Raw genomic sequence first — 24,229 nt, 5'->3', positions numbered from 1 at the left:
GGAGAATTTTCCTTATTTTTCTTTCCTTGAAGCCTGGTCCTTACAGCATTCTTGCTCCCCGTTCTCATCGATGGTCCCCCTGCCCTCTCTCTCTCTCTCTTTCTTTTCTTTCACGTGTCTCTCTATCTCTCTGCCCAGGATCCGTCAGGTTCCCAGGCACTAACGGGCTCCTCTCTCTCCTCCTTCACAGGGTGAGAAATACCTGAGTCTGTAGGGAGAGAGTGATAAAGCGGGTCAGTTAAAGAGAGAGAGAGAGAGAGAGAGAGAGAGAGATGTAGACTTACAGATAGATTGCTGTGTTTTAGTGCTTTTTAGTGTGGCCACTAATTGTTGAACAGACAATTTAATGAACTTCAAATTAGATTCACTCAGTGAACTCAACCACTATGCCATCAATGGGTGTCAGAAGAAAACGTTTAACAGAAAATAATACAGTACTGAAACAATATACAAAAATATAATACTAATCTTATTTAAACAATGCATTTTCATTTTAAAATGATCTATTCACTTTGAAAGTATTTGATATTGTAGATGTCAGACAATAAAATGTTTATAATACAACAAAGAATCAGGGGCTTCACAAGCATCAGGTTTACATCTGGAATTTTGTCTGTGAACAAAAAATGTACCCTTAAATTAAAGGTATGATGGCTACATCTATATAATGCAATGGGCAGAATCTAGTTAAAAAATGGATTTTCTATCAGCTCCCCCTTAACAACACACAGTAAAATACAGGTAGCCTACTGTATTTGGTCACATAAATTATGTACATTCTCTGAGTTACAAATGGATCAAATTAGAACTGATGATTTTACTGTGCACTAGAACATTCACTGAAGATAAGAATCCCCATCCTAAAGGTTTGCAGAATTACAGTAGCTTGAGGTCTGACCTCCAATGACCTTTTGGCCTGGTGGTAAAAGTGTGCCAGCTATAACACTACTTTACAACATTCTGTGCAGTCTGTTGTTCTTTCAGACAGCCCTGTATGGGGCTCAGCCTATCTGGTGGATGTGGGAGGGACCTGTCTGTCATAAAATTAACTAGATAAGATTTAGCAAAAATTAGGGCCAGCCAGGCATAAAAAATAATACCAACTAGAAAAGGGGCAAAAGTGGAGCACAAATATCCACCAGGAGACATGGTCTGAAATATCCCAGTTTGAGAGAAGTCCCATTCGCATCTCAACAACACCCAGCCAGCGTGAATTTTTAGATAGTGATACAACATTAGACAGATAGTCTCCTGCAGAGCCACACTGCAAAAATCAAGTTTCTGGTACAGTGACATTTGTCTTTCAAAAACATCGTAGTAGACCTACAAGCCCTTTTGCTTTTTTAAATCTAGAAACCTCCCGGGTTCTAGTTATAATGGAAACGTAAAAAAAAAAAAAAAACATCACAGAACTAGGCGTACGGTACGGTATGTAATGGCGTGCGAGGACCAAGGATGATGTGTAGAGTGGTTAGTCGGTTGGATTGGCAGTTGAGTTGAACAAAGAATGTGGATTAATCTGCAAATCCCCATATATGGAGTACTCTGATGTCATCGATATGACATAATCGGTCTCAAAATATGACGTCATCGACTATTAGTCTGGCCTGGACTCCAGTCTCAACTCCATATGTGGGCATATTAAATTTGTGACGTGGAGATTCGCTATATGTTACGTTTGCCGCTGTCAATCCAAGGCAGTTTTAATATAAGGATTCCATTTTATTTTGAAGTCCAGGCCCGGACGTCCTGTTTCTCTCAAGTGGCGGCGTACTTTATATACTTCAATCATACCTCCTTTCTCCGCCGTCCACATACACATGGTGACGCAAGGTTAGTTTACCCCAGCCCAGTCCAAGAAAGACAGTCAAATAAAGTTGACATCTCAAAACTACACATGCTACACAGAAGACGAAACCCACAGCGTATTTGAACCCGCAAAATTAACCCCACAGATCTGTTTCCGCTTCCTACGAAAGCAGCGGAAGCACCAATCCAAACCGCAAGCTAAACAAATCAACACACTTCTTCACAGCAATGGCAGCGCCCTGCACCGACAACAAACAGGACCAGAACCATGGGAGCTCGGGGAAGTTGGGGTTCAGTCTGGAGGTTCCGTTCCCCTCTCCGACCGAAGCCAACATCGCCCTCCGGTCTCTGCAGCCTGACAAAGAGCCGAGGAAAGGGGGCATCAGCAAGAATCTGACCGTCTCTGGGAGCGTGCTGTCTGTGAGGTGGAGTGCGGACGAGACTCGGATCCTCCGCGTGTCTGTGAACTCTTTTTTGGATCATCTGACACTGGTTCTGGAGACCATGGAGGCGTTTGGACCTCCTGCGCTCTAACAGCTCATCTACTTACGTTGCTTTGTATGCGATTGTTTGTATTTGATAACATGGACACTTGCACTGTATTTCTTTTCAGGATTTGTTTGACGTTTTTGACAAAAATGCATACATGATCATATTTGTCAAAATGATAAAACAAAAAAAAAAGCTTGAAACCATTGCCATTGTGGTCCTTTCATTGCAAATGTGTGTAAACCAAGTCCAAGTGCCATGTGTATACTTTTCTTAATTTAAATTTAGTTTATTATTTTTTTGGGGCAGGGAGACACAAAAATATATAAAATTTCAACGTACTAAACTAGACTACAAAAATAGGACCCATAACCCTCTCTCCAGAGGGTTGACCAGACTGGCGATAGACTGGGGAAATGGGAATTTAAAATGCCATGGCCATGCCACTTCCTGTGCATTGTTCTGTAGAATGCTGTAATGTACAAATAACAATGTGTTTACACTGGAAACGAGTTGCTGAGTGGTTTCAGGTCTGCACAGATCTTACTACTCCTTACTACCATACATTTCCAGTATTTGACTCATAAATGTGTATAATGTAGTGGCTATCTACCCTCTTTTCTTAATATTTTGAAAATGTGGATACAAATAGAATATGAGGTGCTTTCCCCTAAATCTGGCAATATAAACTTGTTTTTGAGAATTGATGCAATATCACTAATCATAATATTCCAATACTCAAGTGTATCAATATTTTCTTACAACAGTCTAAACAACACTGATGATGTGTCCAAGTTTGTGCATCAGTAGATGTATTTATTTACTGTAAAACTCTGGGAGTGGCAGTACCAGTGACAACCAGGAACAGACTGGGTGACGACCACGAAAAGCGTGGTGACATCTGGAGAGACAGGACGGCGACCCGGGGTGGAGTGGGTTGGCAGCCCAAACCATTTCTTCTGAGAGGAAGAACCCAAAAGCTACAGACTGCAGTAAAACCTGCAAGGAGGGTTTAAAAAATCCGTCAAGGTAGAATGAGACGTTTTTGCCTAGCAGCAATGATGACGACGCAACGCACAGAAGAATGCCCACTTTTGGTCAGACGAAGGAGGAGCCAGGCCCGGAGTCAACCCACAGTGCCTAAAGCCTCTAAGTGTCGCCAAAACTTGCTGTTAACATCTGACCTGCCATCCTAAACCCCATTAGCACTGTCTCTTACTCCCCTCAAGAGACAGTAGGGACTGTAGCATGCCACTTGGACACAGACCGGAGTCTGATCAGCCTCGGTCGGGTCGCCTGGAGGAGGGTGTCTGTTGCGAGACCCGAAACACCCAGTGATTCCAAAGAACAACACTGATGATGTGTCCAAGTTTGTGCATCAGTAGATGTATTTATTTACTTACACCCCCTAATACTTTTATCATACCACGTGTTGCTGGCAAAAACAAGGAACCCAAATTGCCAACCAAAATACTTGATCTTTTAAACACAATAAAAGAATATGAAATGACAAAGAAATGCATGTTTTCAAACCTTTATTACAATTCATTAAACAACTTATTTTAAATCCCCTTATGTCTTGATAAAACAAACGTTCACAAGAAGGTGTGGTAAATGTCACAACTTTCTTCACCTTTTGTTTTAAAGGGATGAGAGACCATCTTCTCTTATCCATCCTCCAAGGAACTGATGGAGTCATGAGTATCACTCCCTGTCACTTTTCTTCTTTTTTTTCTTTCGGTCATGATGTCTGTCATCTGGGGAACGAGAATCCCTGCACAAAGATCAACCATTATTTAATCTGGCAGGTCACTCAAGAACACATTCTTAACTCTTCTAACTGAATGTTTTATAAAGAAATGTCTGTTTTCAGATCATTTATCTGTCTGTACACCAATGTTATGTCTGTCCATTTATAATCAACTACACTGGAAGAACATTGTCTCTTAAAACATTTTAAATGGCTCATACCGTTGCAGCCGTGGCTCCCCTCACCCAATAAATATACATTCCATCTTATGAAGCTAGACTTCTCACCTCTTCTTTCTCTTTTTCTTCTTCTTGCTCTCCTTGACTTGGCTTTGCTCCCTGCTATGATGGCGTCTGCTGTGGGAGCCATGTCTCTCCCGGGAGTGACAGTGGGCTGACTCTGTGGAGGATGACCGCCCGTCATCTGACCTCCGTCTGACAAGAACAACAAATTGAAATATTGAGATACAAGGTTTCTTCCAAATAGTGAAGATATATAAAACGAGTTGGTGGTTACACCAGGTTTCAGATCTTATGATTCAGGAACTGACAATGCCATTAGGGGTTCCTGCTGGACACACACTATTAACACAACAGACAACCTGAGCCACCAGATGTGAAGGGATAGAAAACATGATACTAAATAAAAACTGAAGTGAATGAATGAAAAGATGTGCAGGTGGCGAAATGAAAACAAAACTACAATCAAATGTATAATCATTCTAGACAAACCAGTAATCTGTAAATGTCAAAAAACACACCTTTGGGAGGAATGCATGGCTCTTCTGGCTGCCTCTTCTTCTCGCTCATCCTCTCTCCACTGCCTAGACAGCTCACCAGAGTGTACGTCAATCACCTCTCGAATGACCTGTGGGTGGAATGAATGGAATCACATTAGCCATAATGATAATGATAATGAATTTATTTATATAGCACATTTCCAGACATAGTCACAAAGTGCTTTACAGAGCAGGATAAAAGGAACAACTTACTTGATAAGCATTGGAGATAAACTACAACAAAAGATCACTGAATAAAACAGACAGTGGGCACAAAATGTAAATTAGACCCATACAGATATAATCAATGAAGCAAAAGTGGCAAGAAAAATTAAGAAAAGGCCTTAGCATAGAGATGGGTTTTCAGAAGAGTTTTAAAAGATGTGACTGATTTTGCATGTCTTAGGTCAACAGGTAGGGCGTTCCAAAGCTTAGGGGCCCGGACTGCAAAAGCCCGGCCGCCCTTTGTGATGAGCTGGGGTGTGGGAGTCTCCAGGAGGGCCTTATCTGAGGATCTGAGGCTACTTACAGGATTGTAAGGTTCCAGCATGTCGGAGATATAACAGCTTCTAAAATGAACGGGTAACCAGTGAAGAGCAGCTAAAATGGGAGTGATATGGTCACATTTCTTGGAGTTGGTTAGCAGTCTGGCAGCTGAGTTCTGTACTAATTGGAAACGGGATATCGCTTTGCAGAGGCCGGAATAAATGGAGTTACAATAATCTAAACGAGAAGAAAAAAAAGCAGGAATTACCGTTTCTAAATCTGCAGGTGACAGGAAACCTTTGACTCTAGCTATATTCCTTAGCTGGAAGTAGCATGTTTGAACAGTTCTTGTTACTTGGGGAATAAAAGAGAGGTCAGAATCGAAGAGCACACCCAGTTTACGGGTAACCTCCTTCACGTTTGGGGATAGGCAACCAAGCTCTGAGAGAAATGGCTGTGTAGAGCTGTGTGTGTAAAGCTAGCACTGTATTATAAGACACACCCACCTCAGTGTAGGACTTCTTGGTGATGTGGACGTTCTTGGCTCGGTAGGACTGACGCCTTCTCTTGTAGTCCCTCATCTCAGCCATCAGCTCCAAGTGTGATTTGGGCTCATTCTGCTGCTCATCTAAACAATATTAGATTTTCTATTTATCCATCTACATTGTTGTGTGTAACATTTCTTAATTATGAGTAACATATCAAAAAGCTATTTTTGTTGGTCTTTTGAGATAACATGATAACTTCTGTGTTTTCACTGAAATGTCTTAGGTGTGAATGTTTACTCTACCAGCCCAGGTTACCGTTAGAACTTGACATTACATTTTAGGCTTCTGATGACAAGCTTACAAGCAACCAGTACAGTAAGTAAGTAAGTAAGTAAGTAAGTATGCATGCATGGTGAAAGCTACACCGGCCTAGACAACAGATGTAACAAATATTTTTTAAGATTGACTAAATTAGAAAACGTTTTTGTTTTGTGACATTGAACAGAACACAATGTGTGCTCATCACACTCCCTACCTTTTTTGAGCTTGGCCACCAAATCTACATAGAGATCCTCGTTATTAGCTGAGGTAGTTTTATCCCTCTGCTGGCTTGTCACGTGATCAAACAGAGCCAATCGATCAGCCACAGTGAGGTCGCAAATGGCTCGCTTGTGATTCTGTGGAACTTCAATAGGCTGACTGGAGTACTGACCTGGTGGACAAGGAAGCATGTGTTACACACTCACATAAGCAGAGCTAACACAGACACACACACAATCATTATCTGTTGCTCACAGCTCACACATGCCAAATGGTCTGTTTAACACAAAAACACAGTATTCATTAAATGGTCAGTCTTTCTACAAGCTTCCACAAATGGAGCCTTTTCCCAACACGTAAAGGGAAAAGTCTGTGTGTGTTGTGTATGCATGCACGTATGGGGGGGTGGGGTGTACGGGTCATGTATTTGTGTCCGTCCAGTGATATAACCTTCCTTTTGAAAGGATATGGTATTAAAGGATACTGCACGTATTAAGGCAAGCCTGAACCAGAGCAGCTGTACTGACATAGAGCCCAGCTCCTCTCTAATACTCACCCCTGTTACTGGAAACAAAACACAACACATACAAATAGATATTATATTTGATCAAGCTGACAAGTCCAAAGAAAATAAAAAATAAATCCATCTATATTGATGAATTTTGTTCAGCATGAAGTCATAAAAGGTAAATCAAACAAAGCTACAGCAACAATTTCAATCTTCCAAGAGGTGAAAGAGGAGAGCTTATTCTTCCACAGATGCTGCAACTGAAAGTCTTTTTAGCCATCACAGCAGCAATTAGTACTAGCATTAAGAAGAATATTGCTTTTTAGTGCCATCTACTGGACCACCTTTATAAATACATGTCTATGTAACTATGTACAAGATATAAGGTAGGTCATTACGAGGTAATGAGCCGAAACCAAGCTCTTACCTTGCCAAAAAACTCCTTCCATTCTCATTAGTGGCGCAGCAGCTCTTGCCTGGAGAATAATCTGTTGCTGGGTGGATTTATCTGTAAAGATAACACAAGGGCAATAGTATGAATTTTAAGATGTCTTCATACCATAATAAAGTATAAGGGAAAAAAAGAAGTTGTTCACAAACAGCCGAGTCATTTCCTCATGTCCGTTGGTCTCTGGCAGTGTAGCCTAGTCTAATACAGTTCTGGGACAAATCTTCAATTAGCACCACCTCCATTGCGATTTGCGAAAGGGCCCCCACCCCCCTACTTGCAAGGCTAGACAGCTAACCCCTGGACACCTCACTACAGCCAAAATACATGTACACACCATAACACACCACAACTGAATTTCAGCCACAGATCTAATCACTGGTTTCTTTCAAAACTGGCCTGAAAAAGCAGGAGACCACAAGGGGACATAGAAGCAATTTCCCACAGAAAGGACGTGTCATTCACTGCTGCCGTCTTTCCTTTTTCTCCTTTGTACACTTTACAGAGACCTGTGTGGACAGACACAGCTGTGAGCCGACCAATCAGTAGCAGCAGCGTTATACGTCACAGCTTTAGCCCCGCTTAGCCCAGCTCAGACCTACCCAAGACTGGGTACGTTTTAGGCACCAGTTTAGTACCACTTACACACCACTCTACCCACTTCATTGTAGTGGAAACCATCGCTGTGGTGGTCGGTGTGGGGTGGGGCTAGGTAAGTCCATGCATATGGAAAGGCGCCTATAGTGTTTTGTATTTGTTGATGACATTATTATTACTAGTATTATTATTATGCTATGTTGATGAATTGAATACATAGGACCACAATGGAAACAAGTCCCCAGGACTTTTTTTCCTTTTAGCCTTAATATCTGACTGTACCACGTGCTGTTTACATTTTTAACTAATAAAGTATTCAATCAATCAAAACACTTATCAATGCCAACGTTGGGCCGGTGTGTGAGGGCCCTTAGACATTTCTTTATAATGTTCTGTGGCTACAAAGACGGCCGAGTCCAGACTGTAAGGTCAACATGGCCTATTACATGGATTTTAATCCGTTTTAGTTTTACCCACAAAAAGATTTCAAATATTCCACAGAGTTAGCCCCACTCCCGTGAGAGACATGGCTCCCACAGCAGACGCCATCATAGCAGGGAGCACAGTCAAGTCAAGGAGAGCAAGAAGAAGAAAAAGAGAAAGAAGAGGTGAGAAGTCTAGCTTCATAAGATGGAATGTATATTTATTGGGTGAGGGGAGCCACGGCTGCAACGATATGAGCCATTTTTTAAGGTGTTTTTAAGAGCCAATGTTCTTCCAGTGTAGTTGATTATAAAATGGATGGACAGTACATAACATTGTAGTGTACAGACAGATAAATGATCTGAAAACGGACATTTCTTTATAAAACATTCAGTTAGAAGAGTTAAGAATGTGTTCTTGAGTGACCTGCCAGATTAAATAAAGGTTGATCTTTGTGCAGGGATTCTCGTTCCCCAGATGACAGACATCATGACCGAAAGAAAAAAGAAAAAGAAAAGTAACAATATGCACCATCACCCAGGCACCCACACACGTCAACATTTCAATATGTCAATGCATTTGATGCAATTACTCACCCATTGTAAAGGTGCTAATGTTGGCATTTTCATAACACACAGTGGAGTCATACATCTCTGCCTAGAAAGAGAAATTAAACAGGTTTTGTGACAGTTGATGCCTGAATTGCTCTCCAAAAGATTTTCCAAAACAGTCACTCAGGTGCATACTGCATAACTTAGTTACGACAGATTGAACTTACATGAACATACAGCACTACACAATCACATACACAATTCACATTATGCAATAAATTGATTGTTTAATTCATTCCGAATTGAGTTTCATTTGCACATAATGCATGTTACCTGTTCCTCGTGTGAATAGCCCATTTGGTTGAGGTTACAGGAGGCTTTGTGTCTCTCCATGCTTCTGTCAGGGACTCTGTGGCTGGGGTCGTAGGGACACTGCTCCATCACTTCCTATATATATATATATATACACACACACACATACAGCAGACAGTGTGAAAATGAAAATAGATACATGCATGTCATCACACTAATCGCGCGTGTGCGTGCGTGTGTGTGCGTGTGTGTGTGTGTGTGTGTGTGTGTGTGTGTGTGTGTGTGTGTGTGTGTGTGTGTGTGTGTGTGTGTGTGAGAGAGAGAGGAAGAGCCTGGTGGCTCGAAACGTGTGCGGATTTTCATTCTTGTCAACTGTACGTAGTACGTACACTACCGACACAGAGTGAACGTTCAAATACATCACTAACTAAGTGATTGACAAATAAACCCTTCCTGATTCTATGCAGAGCAGACAGACATGGTGGTGATGATCATCAACAACAGTCCCAAACTCTTCGAACTGCTCAGCAGCCCTTCTGTTTCATTGTAGGACTCCTAAATGAAATGTAAATACCATGATACCGTATCTCCCCTTATATGTGACCCATTTGACTCTAATTAGAGCTTAGTGGGTTTATTGTTGCGTTCACACACACACACACACACACACACACACACACACACACACACACACACACACACACACACACACACACACACACACACACACACACTGTAGTGTGAATAGCAGATATAGTCACTTATTTGCCTTTACATCGTCGTTTACTGGTTTCACAAGTGAGAAGATACAGCTAACTAGCTAACTAACAGATAGAATGTAACGTTGTACCTGAGGAGGTCGCGGGTCGTCGTCTTGCTTCCATCCCAAAGCGTCGAACAATTGGTTTAATTGCTTCTTGCAGTTCTCTGTGAACTCGGTCAACTCTTGCAGACGATTCAGTCGATCTGGAAGCGTTTGTGCTTCTAAAGAGTCGGTCATTTTTGTTGAGTTTTTAAGGGACAGCTAAGAGACCAACATTTTCAATGCAGTAATGAATTGTTGCGCTGCATCTTTGGCGCAGAGACATGACGTATCTCAGACAGTGTTGCCATGTTTTATGAGAGAAATAAGCAGCCAGGTCTAGGAAAACAAGCCCAAAAGAAGCAACTATAGACCACATGACTGAGCACTTTTTATTTTTTTATATTTGAAAATAGACGATCTACAAGCTTGTAGGTCTGCTATTTTCAAAAACTCTTGAAATAAAATGTGGAATATTTTTTGAAACATTCTACATTCTAACACAAATCTGGTAAAGGGCTCCCTGGCACAAAACATTTTCATGAAAATATTTGAGAACCACTGGATTAAATATATTCTATTTTTTTTTTTTGGAAGAAAGCCTAAGTAAGCAAAGTACACTTTAAAAACATGCCCAAAAAAACGCAACCCGCAACCAGCAATATAAGCAACTTTACAGAAAAATAAGCCCACATTCGCTTAATAAGCTGCATGAGGCAACACTGATCACAGATATGAACAAATACATTGCATGCTGGTTGTGCATAAACGTCAGTAGAGTTAATCACCCACAGAAGTGCACAAAGTATTCAAACCCAGTACTTGAGTCTACGGGTCATATATTTTAGCCAGGCCTCCTACTGTTTTTTTCCTGTTTTTGTCAAAGCAAAACTAAAACAATTACTCAAAAAACGTGTTAGTAGCCTACTCAAGTAAATGTAGGCCTACTTTGTTACTGTCGACCCCTGATCACCCATATTCTCTTCTCTCACCAAGTTTAGATCATTCAATGAAAAAACACCTTTATTAGCTTTTATTACTGTTGATTAAGTTACATAACATGACACAGATGGCGTAAGTGTATGACTACAGTGTACAATATTTGCACGCAACAGATTGAATGTTGGTCAGCTGCTCATGTAGGGATCTGGCTGTGATGGTTGCATCAGCACAGGAGGATCCACTAAATCATGCATGAGAAAAGGAGAAGACAAACAATGTGAAGAAAATTAATTAGTTAGGGTTAGGGTTTATTGTTTAACTGTTAAAGGAATCCTTAAAAATGTACTTACATTACTTCAAGTGTCTCAGTGTCTTCAATGGTTACTTCTTCCACTATATCAACCGTGAATCCCATTGCCATGTTCTTTCTCACTAAACAAATGGACCACATCAAGAATATATTAACAAGTTCCCACTGATAAAATGATTTTCAATATTTATTAAAAAAAGAAGGAAAAAATAGAAAAGGTTTAAAATATTAGAAACATTGTTGAACATTTTAATCTGTTTCCACAAAATCCCACAGAAACCACTGTCAAAATGATTCACTGAAGGACCAAACTAAATTATACAAGCCAGTGACGCCATTAAGATCCCCATGGTTTATATTCTAATCTACAAGAAAGACAAATAAATAATGACTTACTTCCCTGGGGGAAAAGGGGGGATCCATCCCAGCAGTGACATGGTCTACCTTGCCTTTTATGCCCATAAACACACTGGTGGCCTCCAATGAAATGCTGTGATGCACCTCTACCATCTACTCTACTGAGAGTTGCTGCTGGCCGATGTGGTGAGGAGCCACTGACCACCCAGCTATTGTAAGTGTCTTGTTCTGTGTGGATGTGGACACTGGGGGTCTCTGCATGGACTTGGACTACGGGAGGCCCAGAATTGGTCCATCGGTCATCAACACCTTGAGAGATGAAGTTGTGGCCTCCTAGACAAAAATGATAGGAAAAAAGGGAAAGTATTGAATGGTCAGATGATATTTCTGGTCATTCACAATGAATCAGTACCATTTCATGTAGCAAGCAACTTCAATTTGATCAATTCACGTAGTGAATAATCTAAAAGTCCTGTGATCAACTGGTCTTGGCCAGTCCACTAAAGATCGGTGGTTGATGTGTGCAGAGCCTTCAAGCAGGTGTGAGACTGCAGGGCCCTGGTGGCATCCCGGGCTGCGTCCTCAGAGCAAGCGTGGATCAGCTGACAGGAGTGTTTGCAGGTATTTTCAACCTCTCCCTCTCCCAGGCTGTTGTTCCCCTGGGTTTCAAGAGGTCCTCCATTGTGCCTGTCCCCATAAGCACTCCATGGTGACATGTCTCAATGACTGGAGACCTGTCACTAGTTCTACTGCAGCACCATAGAGAGCGTGCTATCAAGCTGCATCACCTCCTGATATAGCATCTGCAACGCTCTCGATCTCACTATAAGTATAAAGATATCGTTTTAAAAATATTTTTTTGAGTTAGAATCATTTTTAAAACAACTATAACAACTGTGAACAATATAGTTATCATAATAGTGCTTGGTGTGAACGGCTCTTCTACAGCCAGTAGAAGGAAGTGAGTGGTATTTTTCTGTTACATTCTGTGGCTACAGTATGTCATATGCCTATTCCAGCTGTCTCATGCCCCTGCCAATGGGTCCTGCTGAGTTTGGGCAGAGCTTACTGCCAAAAGTCACCTGCATACATTGGCACATGCACATACTGTACACATACAGGGGAATGGTCGCAATGCGTAATACTGTAGGTTGCACACATTTCTTAATCCTGATCAATTCAATAGAAGACAAACCATAAGAAATACATGTAGATAGCACAAGAAAGACAGACAACAGATAACAAATCACTGCTCAAGCACACATTTTGTCAGAAACATAAAAGATGCAATTGAATGTTATTACATTGAAAGTAAACTAAAATACATTTTGTTTCAAACACTACACATGTCACTCATGATATATGTAGTTTACCTTTAGTGTGGGAACAGCAGATAGGATGTGTGGCATTCTTCTCCATATACTCCTCTTCTTCCTCCATATACTCCCAATGCCTCAGCAGTGTTGTACCAGCGTTACCTAGGTGTTGCGGGTGGCCAACATATGTCCTGCTTGACCACCTGGTACGATTTTGTCCGTACATCTAAGGCTGCAGGCACAACGGCAAAACAGTCCTTCTGCTTCCGATACCACAACTGATCATTAGGGGCGAGTTGAAGGTCAAGTTTGTGCAAGGACAACGGTGGACGTAGCACGAGTGGCCAAAGCGGGAGAGAGGCTGCAAGTGCCTCTGGTTTCAGAGAGAAAATGATTGGATGGCTCATGGCTCATGGTCAGATCAGATGGCTGATCTGACCATGAGCCAGCTGATATACTGTATACTATCACCCATTCCTGAGAATTGTGACAAATCATGTCCTACTAAAACATTTAAAATGATTTCTTATTAATACACTCATTTTTAAAAAAAGAGTTTGGTGAAAATATATTCTTAAAGGATTTATATACTGTATATGAATTACTTTAGATTTATCAAATGTTTTGGTCTGGTTTCCTTAAAAAAAAATTACATCTAAACTTCTGCCAGAAAACACCCTTGTCTCAGACAAGGATTCACAACCTTTTAATTTATTTTTGTTAAAAGCGTTAAAAAAAACAAAAAACATGTGTATTGATAACATAGTGTATAAGAATGTGCTATTAATATCATGTTTTTTGTATGTGTTTTTTTGCAAACATTTTTGCCCTTTAAAGTTCAAGTCCAAGATCGTTGTCAACTCCGTCAGATTTCTACAAAAACATAATTTAATCAGGCATAAACAGGTTTAGCTATATCCTAAGGTCTCCCCCGTCTCACCTTTTGGTTTAAAAAAAGGCGGGAAAGCTGTGGAAGCTCTGGTAAGCTTTCCATTTTTTGATAAATGCACTAAATGATATTACTATCTGGTGTGTCCCAATCATAACATGTCAGTCAGTCCTTAATCCAAACTAAATTTAAAAAAGACAACAACTTTGAAAAATGAATTGGCTACTCACTATGACTGTGCTATGGAATGAAAAAAACAACATTTTGTCAACTCCGTGTGTTTGAGTGTGTATAAGGTGGGTGATCCTCAAAACTAACATTTTTATATTCATTTTTACCCAAACTAAATTTCATTGATCATCTTTGATCACACTATAGCAATAGCAAACTATATATATTTTTCAACAGAATTATTATTTTAGAACAAAAACAAACAAGATCTATATGGATACTTTAGCCTTGTTTGTGGACCAATGAACTGTGCAAACCTTTATTAGATTGCTTGAACAAATGTTTGTGTTGCAACACTTTCCATGAAATTGTGTAACAATTCTATTCTGCCAGCTTTCATGCAACATGTTTTCAGTCCCCAGGCTGAACAGAGGGTCCACAATCACATCCAGATGTGATACAGATCATGCAGAGTTGTGGGCTCGCTTGGATCACCTCCCCACTATTTTCTCAACCCCTTCAGCCAGTCCTCTACAGCCGAGCAGAACAGACAACACAGAGCCTGAAACCTCCGAAGAGCTTTAACGGTTCAAACTTTTTGACAAGCCATGAAGCCCTGGGTCGTGCCGGTCCTGGGATTGTTACTAAATCTGCAGAATGTGCAGGCAGGCAAGAAATCGTGCTCACCAGTGATGGTCAACTTCTGTCAAGATGTGAGGTACAACACCACCCTCCATCCAACTGGGGCACAAGGATACAGACTGCAGGAGATTGGTAGGATTGTAGAAACAGGCTGTTCACCACACATTGCTGAGTTCATGTGCCGTCTTGTGGCACCAGAATGTGCTCCAGAGGGGGAGGACCATCCAACAAGGCCATGTCGGTCTCTGTGTGAGAAGGTGAAACGGGACTGTGAGCCTGTTCTCCAAGAAAATAGAATAGACTGGCCAAGACGGATCCAATGTCAGGATTTACCTGAATCTAACTGTACAAGTGTAAGTGATTTTGTATTTATTTTACTATTTTTATCATTAGCAGGAATAACTCTTACCCATAATTAATAGCTATTGTTTGTTTTTTTATGTGTATATATAGGGTGAGGAGGAGAGCACTTCTGGAACATGTGAACCAATCAGCATCCCTTTATGCAGAGACCTGCATTACAATGAAACTATCATGCCCAATATGCTTGGCCACACCCGCCAGGAGGATGCAGGTCTTGAAGTACATCAGTTTTTTCCACTTGTGAAAGTGCAATGTTCCCCTCATCTGAAGACCTTCTTGTGCTCTGTGTACGCTCCTGAGTGTGTGTCAGGGAGACCACGCCCCCCCTGCAGGAAGATGTGTGAAGCAGCACAGCCAGGCTGCCTAGAAATCCTGAAAAATTTTGGCTTTGACTGGCCAAGTTCTTTAAGTTGTGAAAGATTTACAATGGAATCCTGTGAAAGTGTAAGTTAATATCTGTGATGCAAAAATCACACGCACGCACACACGCACAGATGGATTAGAAGGACAATATCACCAGGACGGGTGTTTTCAATAATCTAACATGGTTAAAATGGAGTTCGAAGTTACAATGGGTTTGTATAGGAAGGGGGCATGTCTGATCCAATTAATATCAAATATCTAAATACTGAATTAAGCAACTTAAAAACTGTCTGTCAGAAGAACATGAATTTCCCACATTTAGGCCTAGGTCTGTCATAAATCAACTTCTTTGATACAACAACATCTAAACTATAATGTTGCACACGAGGAAGCATCCACAGCAGGAGGAGGAGGTTACAGTAGATGGACACTCATTTAGGGGTTTAGAAGTGGGTGTTACGAAATATTGATGTAGTATATCTAGATTGATATAAATAGACAACTGATGTTTTTATACTAATATAGTTGCTTTTGTCTGTAATACGGCAGGACTCCGCTCAAGACGGTACAGGAGGATCAGTGCAAATCTCTGCAAAAGAACTGGTGGATCCGACCAGTCAGGTAGGAGGAGAACCATGTGAGCACTGGATAACAGGACTAACTCTTACCCATAATTAATAGTTATTGCTGTTTTTTTTTTATGCATATAGGGTCAAGAGGAGGGCACTTCTGGAACATGTGAACCAATCAGCATCCCTTTATGTAGAGACCTGCATTACAATGAAACTATCATGCCCAATATGCTTGGCCACACCCGCCAGGAGGATGCAGGTCTTGAAGTACATCAGTTTTTTCCACTTGTGAAAGTGCAATGTTCCCCTCATCTGAAGACCTTCTTGTGCTCAGTGTACACTCCTGAGTGTGTGTCAGGGAGACCACGCCCCCCCTGCAGGAAGATGTGTGAAGCAGCACAGACAGGCTGCCTACAACTCATGGAAAAGTTTGGCTTTGCTTGGCCAGATTCTTTAAGTTGTGAAAGATTTACAATGGAATCTTGTGAAAGTGTAAGTTAATATCTGTGCTGCAAAAATCACACGCACGCACGCACGGATTAGAAGGACAATATCACCAGAACCAAGGACGGGTGTTTTCAATAATCTAACATGGTTAAAATGGAGTTCGAAGTTACAATGGGTTTGTATAGGAAGGGGGCGTGTCTGATCAAATTAATATCAAATATCTAAATACTGAATTAAGCAACTTAAAAACTGTCTGTCAGAAGAACATGAATTTCCCACATTTAGGCCTATAGGTCTGTCATAAATCAACTTCTTTGATACAACAACATACTGTTTTACAGATACAATAGAACAATGTTATACCATTAATATCTAAACTATAATGTTGCACACGAGGAACCATCCACAGCAGGAGGAGGAGGTTACAGTAGATGGACACTCATTTAGGGGTTTAGAAGTGGGTGTTACGAAATATTGATGTAGTATATCTAGATTGATATACATAGACAACTGATGTTTTTATATTAATATAGTTGCTTTTGTCTGTAATACGGCAGGACTCCGCTCAAGACGGTACAGGAGGATCAGTGCTAATCTCTGCAAAAGAACTGGTGGATCCGACCAGTCAGGTAGGAGGAGAACCATGTGAGCACTGGATAACAGGAATAACTCTTACCCATAATTAATAGCTATTGCTGTTTTTTTTTATGCATATAGGGTCAAGAGGAGGGCACTTCTGGAACATGTGAACCAATCAGCATCCCTTTATGCAGAGACCTGCATTACAATGAAACTATCATGCCCAATATGCTTGGCCACACCCGCCAGGAGGATGCAGGTCTTGAAGTACATCAGTTTTTTCCACTTGTGAAAGTGCAATGTTCCCCTCATCTGAAGACCTTCTTGTGCTCTGTGTACGCTCCTGAGTGTGTGTCAGGGAGACCACGCCCCCCCTGCAGGAAGATGTGTGAAGCAGCACAGACAGGCTGCCTACAACTCATGGAAAAGTTTGGCTTTGCTTGGCCAGATTCTTTAAGTTGTGAAAGATTTACAATGGAATCTTGTGAAAGTGTAAGTTAATATCTGTGCTGCAAAAATCACACGCACGCACGCACGCACGCACGCACGCACGCACGCACGCACGCAGGCACAGATGGATTAGAAGGACAATATCACCAGAACCAAGGACGGGTGTTTTCAATAATCTAATCAATAATATACTGTAGCTACAGGTAGTGTCTCTCACTCTGTCTGTTTATCTTGCTCTGTCTGTAGGTGGGTCATTCCACTTTTCAATTGCATCGCACAAAACATGACTGCATCAAATAATGCATGTGCAATTTTGAAAGATAACATTAAATGCTTATTTGAGAGTATGTTTTTACAATGTGTGACATACTTCATTGTGAAAATAGCCGATCTACAATCAAACAACATCTTGTAGATCGGCTACTTTCACTAGTTCGTTCTGAGGAGACAAAAACAATCTTTATTGCTAAATGGTTTGTGAACCAGTTATCTAGAGTAGTTCGGGACACAGAGGCTTGGTTCATAACATAATGGACGAAAATAATTATAAATGTCAACAAACACTGTCAGGGAGGCCATATATCTAGCTCAATGAGAAGAGAGGCAGCCTGTGAGTCTGTGGGTCGCTGTCCCTATCCCTGACAATGTATTGAGGTGATCATGATTTGGCATTCTTGGGTTTACACATAGTGTTTCTTGAGGATAGGCTTAGGCGTTGTTTTACTGAGGTTAGGGTTAGTGAAGGTTTAAAATTCTCATTTGTTAATTGTATGGTCTTCTTTCTGTCAAGTTCAGTCTTCTATGTTTCTATGGCTTATTGTGCATATTACTTATCATTGCTTCTTTCTTTCTTCTTTCTGCAATCGCTGGCCCCGTATTATTGCTGCTTGCAGCTATATTTTGTATTTGTATTTGTATTATTATTATTGACGGTGTGTTCTAGTTATTACAATTATTGTGGTGAAGCCCAAAGCTACATATTTAATGACAAAAACGATGCAAACAACAGAGGCCACACAACAGATGACAGCATCCCCGGCAGGGGATGGAGTTTTATGCCCCTGCATAAAACTCCATTATTTTACAGGGTAATTCACAAGTGTTTGTTCTGTCACAGAGGCCTCTCCGGTTCTTTACAGAATACAGTACATTTTCAGGCTTTTGTCTGTATCTCGAAGTGTTCCCGGTGGTGTTCGTGTGTCTGACGCATAGATATAGAAACGTAGATAATCACAGCGCGTTGACCACTGGCCAATATCAGCGCGTCTAACTGAGTAGTTGCTGCGCGGCTGCCCCTTAAAAGTAAAGGTTAAGTGCTGGGTTACAAAAGGACCACCACCACCTGCCTCTGATTGGCCTACCGAGTGCGCCCTTCTGTGACACGCGGAAGCTTGCCTCCTCTAAAATGGCGCCCGAGATACAAATGCCTCAGAGCCGAAGGAGGCGCCTACCTTTATATGTCTATGGTCTGGCGGCTCTGCTGTTTGTCAACGCGTTGACGAACGCGACAGACGAGGGCTGCCCTCCCAGACACTTCAAAGTGGGCAACATGACAAACTGCTCGCCCTGGCTGAAGTGTCCACACATCAACGCAGAGGTGCGCAGGTTGAAACTGATCGGCCAGGGATGGGTGAAGCAGGTGTTCCTGTCAGAGTGGAGAGGTCAGAAGGTGGCGTTGTCCAATCTGACCTCTCTGGAGTTCCGGTGGGACTTCCTCCACAGTGTGTCCATGCTGCAGGCGCTGCAAGGCCCCCAGGTGGTGCAGCTGGTGGGCCTGTGCCCAGAGGAGCACATGATGGTCACTGAGTACCACCCACTGGGATCCATGGACAACCTGGACACTGTGCTGGCACAGGAGAGACACCGGCAGCACGACACCTGGCAGGTACGCGCGAGGTTGGCCGTGGACTACGTGTCCGCCCTCGACTACCTCCACGACAGCCCCGCGGGCACCCGTGTCATGTGCGACTCCAACTCGCCGTGGAAGGCCCTCGGCCAGTTCCTGCTGACCAGCAACTTCCACCTGGTGGTCAATGACCTGGACGCCCTGCCGGAGGTGGACGCCGCCAGGGGCCTGCTGACCAAATGCGGCGGACCGGCAGGTGATCGGGGACGAGGTGGCGCCGGAGCAGCGCTGGCCGTTATGCCCAGAAAAGCTCTGTGGTTGTTCTTATTAATATATACTTTTCTGAAAGGCAATTGATTGAGTAATTACAGGGACGCAGAGAGGGGGGGGGGGGTTGGACATACTCAGTACCATTGGGGGGAGGGATATCTCCCCTACTTTTGGGATGAAGAAAAAAGAAAAATATATTTTTGTACCGAATTAATGTAACAAAAACACCCAAAACAGTAACAAACCCGGTAAAAAAAAAATCGCAAATTTTCGCGTGCGTGTCCCATGTGTGCATGTCCCATGCACGTCCCGTGCGCGTGCATGCGTCTGGTTTCGGCCTGGTGGAGACAATAACAGGAATGTGATCTCCTAGCCATTCATCATGATTGGTGCATGCACACTACACAGGCTTATGTTGCACACAAAAAAGAAACGGTTCACCACAAGATGGAAGCAGAGACTTCCTTTTGACTTCCATACAGCCACATCTCCGGTGAGTAGCTATGAACTGGCTTGGCATTTTGAAAAACGTTTTGTGTGAAAATACAGACAGCACTTATTGGTACATTATTAGAATAAGAGTTTTGATTACATCATCTATCTGTACTGTTGTTGTTATTATTATTATTATTATTATTACCCTTATTATTATTATTATTATTATTATTATTATTATTATGTTTTAGGTATTTTATTGGCTGGCCTTTCTGTCGAAATCCATAATTGCATGTAGGAGTGAGATCAATTTAGGTCAGCAAAAATAACACTGCAAATGTAGAGGCTTCCCACACTTATTTTTAATTGTCTCATCATTACATTTTCATGATTCTCATGATTGATAATTTCTCATGATTGATTATTTCAATGGCCTATTTGATTATTTCTTTCATCACCGTATTGGTGCCTTAATAATGTTTCAGGTTGATTATTGTTCATCTAGTAAGGACTTTTTGGAATTTGATTTTGTCCACCAACTATGGGGGTTGGGACCCCCAGGGGGCTCCCCAAATTATTTTGGGGGGTCCCCAGATGGTTAGCTTAATGTGCAACATTGTTTTCTCACGCAACATTAAACAAAACAACATACAGCATACAGCAGACATGTATACAGGGTATCTGCACATTTGTAAAGTTACAATTTATTGACCTTTAAGATATTTTTTATCGAAACATTGGCCAGATTGTCAGATATTAGCTACATAAGAAATAGGCAGACATTGTGAAAATAGCTGATCTACAACAATGCTGCGTTGTGAGCTTGTATCGCTATTGTTTAACTAAATGTAATGCCTACAATTCCGAGTGATTTTCAGGCTGGGGCCCCTCAGTTCAAATATGGTTATTTTGGGGGGGTCGCGGCCTGAAAAGTGCAAAGTTCCACATTATCAGCTTGCCTGGCATTGCCGGAGTTATAAAGTGACACAACGATCAGTGTGTGTAGGGTACAGTACCCACTGTGTCACTGTGTGTGTGTGTGTGTGTGTGTGTGTGTGTGTGTGTGTGTGTGTGTGTGTGTGTGTGTGTGTGTGTGTGTGTGTGTGTGTGTGTGTGTGTGTGTGTGTGAAATTAACTCTCTCTCACTCTTTCTCCCATTCTCTCTCTCTCTCTCTCTCTCTCTCTCTGTGTGTTTTTCATTTTGGTCATTGGTTCCCCCCTGTGGCCTATACACTGCCTATATAGTATTTGTTTATCCAATAAAGTAATAAAACATATTTTTGAAATAATGCTGATCACAGAATTTGTGAAAATAGTAATGTCAAACCAAATTACATTTCTCTTTATCACACATATTGCTTGTTCATTTTAGAATTGTGTCTGTTACATGTCAGCTCTTCTGTTCTTTGGGGCAGACATAATTCAGACATAATTGAAATCATATTTACAAGTCTTTTCTGTCTTTTATAAGTCATGCTGTTTAGCTTTTATAGCCTATAGTATACAGTCATAGTCAAACACAGGATATACTAGTTGCCTAATGTCTGTTACTGTAGCATGATGATTGAGACAATCTTTATGACCAAGATGGACAGGAAAGGTATTGTATAAGAGCCACACTGAAATTCAATATCCTGAGTCCATATTTTGAGCCTAACTCGAAGGAAAGTGTTTACACACAAGCATGAATGTGTGCAGGTGAATGTTCCTTTTTAGACGTCAACCGTGTAATAAAGTGATATTTGAGAAGCCATATCTGAAACGGACCCAAGGCTCTCCCTCTCGCCAAACACAGGGATTATCATAAATATCCAGGACACACCAGTGCAAATGACCTTCATATGGACCTGTGTGGGTGTGTTTACTACATTGCATGCGTGTGTGTTTTTAACAACTTTCAACCTGGCGTCCCTATTTTGGGCATGTATAGTCACAATGCGACATCTTTGAGCTTTAAAAAAAGATCATCATCAATGCACTTTCATTTATCAGTCCATCAGCCGACCTGGGCTCAAATCAGACCTGAAGCCCTTTGCTGCATGTCCTTCCCCATCTCTCTATTTTGCCATTTCCTGTCTCTCTCCACTATTAAATAAACTTTCTTTGCTGAGACTTTATTTAATAATGCCCAAAAGAATATCTTTAAAAAAGAATCATGAAACATGTCGTGTTTTGTTTCTGTCCAGGCGGGAGGCTTTAATGTGGCCCTCAGGGTTTTTAGTGCACGTACACAATAATTTGTTTTCATCAATACTTCTTTTAATGTTGCCTAGAATCCCTTTAATGTTATAATTTTAGTTGAGAAAATACATGAACTCTAACGGCTTAATTACTTTAAAGGGCTGAGTTATGAACATGCAATTTGGTACTTGTTTTAAAATTATGTGATTGATAATTCACAGAGGTCAGGGGATGGGTAGTGCCAGTATCTGATAAGCCTTAACCAGTAGAAGGTCATTGGGACATTTTAATTGGAAAATGACACGACCGTCTGAAGTGGTTGTTCCACTCACTGTTCTCCCAGACGATCTCTTTGTCATTGTTTGCATGTGTGTATGTGCCTGCCTGCATGCATGTATGTGTGTGGATGCATGTGTACCTGTGACTATGTGCCATCGCATATGTGTGTGTGTTTACATATACAATTTGCTGCAGGGGTATATGGGAGACTGTGTGTTTAAATGCATACTATCCAGTTAGCCATTAACAGGCGGCCTGTCTTGGACCACCCTGCCTTCCTATGTTTTATTTGAGGAAAAGCCTTTAAACTTAGTTTTACCACCCCTACTTGTGTCCCTGCTGTCTCCCCTCCACAATATCTGGTGATTAGACGTGGTCACTGTTTACAAGGGATAGACTGAAACCATTGATGGTATTGGGTATTAGTTGTATGTATATACACCAGACTCATACCAGGTTATGTAAAGCAGTGCTTCATATTGGAGACTTCCCCCTTGTGTTGAAATTGAGAGGTATACAGGTGTGAAATGGTAGGTAAAATCTTTTTTCTGTACAGGCTCCCATCTGTGGTTTTCAGGAAATAGAAGGAACGAACCAGAAAAAAGAATTATGACAATTATGAAATTGTCTAACACAACCTTTTAATTAAAGGTTGAGAAGCGTTTATTTTATTTTATTTGCGATAGTTGTGTATGTGTTACAATTAAGACTAAACAGTGTTTTATTTTTTTAAGGCGTAACAAACAGATTAAAAATGCAGCAATCAACATGCAGAAATATTTTATGTTTGGATTCTGGTGACTACAGCGTGACGAAAAACAAAGGATCTTTGCTAGCTTCTTCTTTAAAATCCCATATTTTATTATTTTTATTTTGTATTCATTGAATTTTAACATATTGCTCTTAATTGTATACTGTATCTAATACTTTCTTTCAATTTTTAAGCTTTGATTAAGCCATGAAGCACTTTGTAAACTTGTAAATGTATTATTGTCACGCCCCTTTCTGTGCTCCTCGTAGGTCAAAGGTCACCAGGCATGTTCGGTACCACTCCCAACCTCGGTCTGTCCCTCCTCTCTTCTCCCTGCTGCCATCCGTCATTCATCGCCCCTCTTTCTCCTTCTGTAGCCTTCTCTTCTTCTCCTTGCCCAACTCTCTGTCATCACTGGGACCATGTGTCCCCTTCTGACCCAAAAACACACATGCACGCACGCACGCACGCACGCACGCACGCACGCACACACACACCACTTTCAGGGCTATCGTGGTACTGGTGACAGTCCTCCGTCACCACCTCCATTCATCAAAGCTAGAAATGCAGGCATGGGCCTCTGTCCACCGGTTGGGATTCATTGATTCACTAGACGTCCTGTACACTTGGTTGCTTTACATTTGCGTAGCGTCCAAATTCATCATTATACATTCAGCAGAGTCTTTAAATGCTCTTCACAGCAAAAACTGTGATATGTGTAATAACCTAGTTTTGAAAGAGGGTCTCCCAAACATAGATACTGCTTAGCCAAAAGGGAATCCCTCCCTTTTGCTATGTGTGCAGTATAGAGGTGTAACGATATAGTAACTGCATCGAAAAATCGATTTTAATTTCTACTATATTATCTACTATATCGATATGCAAACAGCAGAATATCGTATTGTTTGACTTTGGATCGTATCGAATCGTTTTGCAATGCAAATAATCGTATCGAATCATTTTGCAATGCAAATAATCAATTTTATCAATACTAAGTACTTGCACCAATTTTAAGAAGAAAAAAGAGAAAGAAGAACAATCATAGGCTACTGCACTGCAGTAGCCTATGATTGTTTTTGGCAATC

At 41.3% G+C, this 24,229-nt stretch overlaps 2 protein-coding genes and 1 pseudogene across 5 annotated transcripts; 2 read left to right on the top strand and 1 right to left on the bottom strand.

The window, feature by feature from the left end:
• Positions 1-191: 191 nt before the first annotated feature.
• snrnp48 (small nuclear ribonucleoprotein 48 (U11/U12)) lies at positions 192-10,249 on the bottom strand. Of its 3 annotated transcripts, none has more exons than XR_014600430.1 (10): positions 10,030-10,249; positions 9,201-9,314; positions 8,913-8,973; positions 7,276-7,356; positions 6,336-6,512; positions 5,819-5,940; positions 4,809-4,915; positions 4,336-4,482; positions 3,932-4,072; positions 192-208 (listed from the first exon to the last, which is right to left on the bottom strand). XR_014600430.1 is itself a non-coding variant. In XM_084052008.1 (9 exons), exons 1-9 carry the CDS (start codon positions 10,177-10,179, stop codon positions 4,003-4,005), a joined length of 1,029 nt encoding a protein of 342 aa, XP_083908134.1. In that variant the 5' UTR covers positions 10,180-10,249; the 3' UTR covers positions 3,823-4,002. The 3 variants fall into 3 exon arrangements, 1 of the variants encoding a protein (XP_083908134.1); XR_014600431.1 differs by lacking the exon at positions 192-208 and adding an exon at positions 3,281-3,297; XM_084052008.1 differs by lacking the exon at positions 192-208 and having other exon boundaries at positions 3,823-4,072.
• On the top strand, positions 1,779-2,506 carry lage3 (L antigen family member 3). The gene has a single exon (XM_084052009.1). It carries the CDS (start codon positions 2,038-2,040, stop codon positions 2,341-2,343), a length of 306 nt encoding a protein of 101 aa, XP_083908135.1. The 5' UTR covers positions 1,779-2,037; the 3' UTR covers positions 2,344-2,506.
• A 4,277-nt stretch (positions 10,250-14,526) lies between the features above and the next one.
• On the top strand, positions 14,527-23,582 carry LOC311041792 (annotated as a pseudogene). Its single transcript, XR_014602871.1, has 9 exons — positions 14,527-14,961; positions 15,062-15,415; positions 15,884-15,955; positions 16,045-16,398; positions 16,911-16,982; positions 17,071-17,424; positions 17,629-17,632; positions 18,894-19,522; positions 23,414-23,582. The product of XR_014602871.1 is annotated as an uncharacterized misc_RNA (transcript).
• Positions 23,583-24,229: the final 647 nt, after the last annotated feature.

This window comes from Gymnoscopelus microlampas (genome assembly GCF_963454915.1).
Source record: "Gymnoscopelus microlampas genome assembly, chromosome: 3".
NCBI lineage: Eukaryota > Metazoa > Chordata > Actinopteri > Myctophiformes > Myctophidae > Gymnoscopelus > Gymnoscopelus microlampas.
Note: the sequence above shows the minus strand (reverse complement) of the source record. Positions and strands in the feature narration are given on the sequence as shown.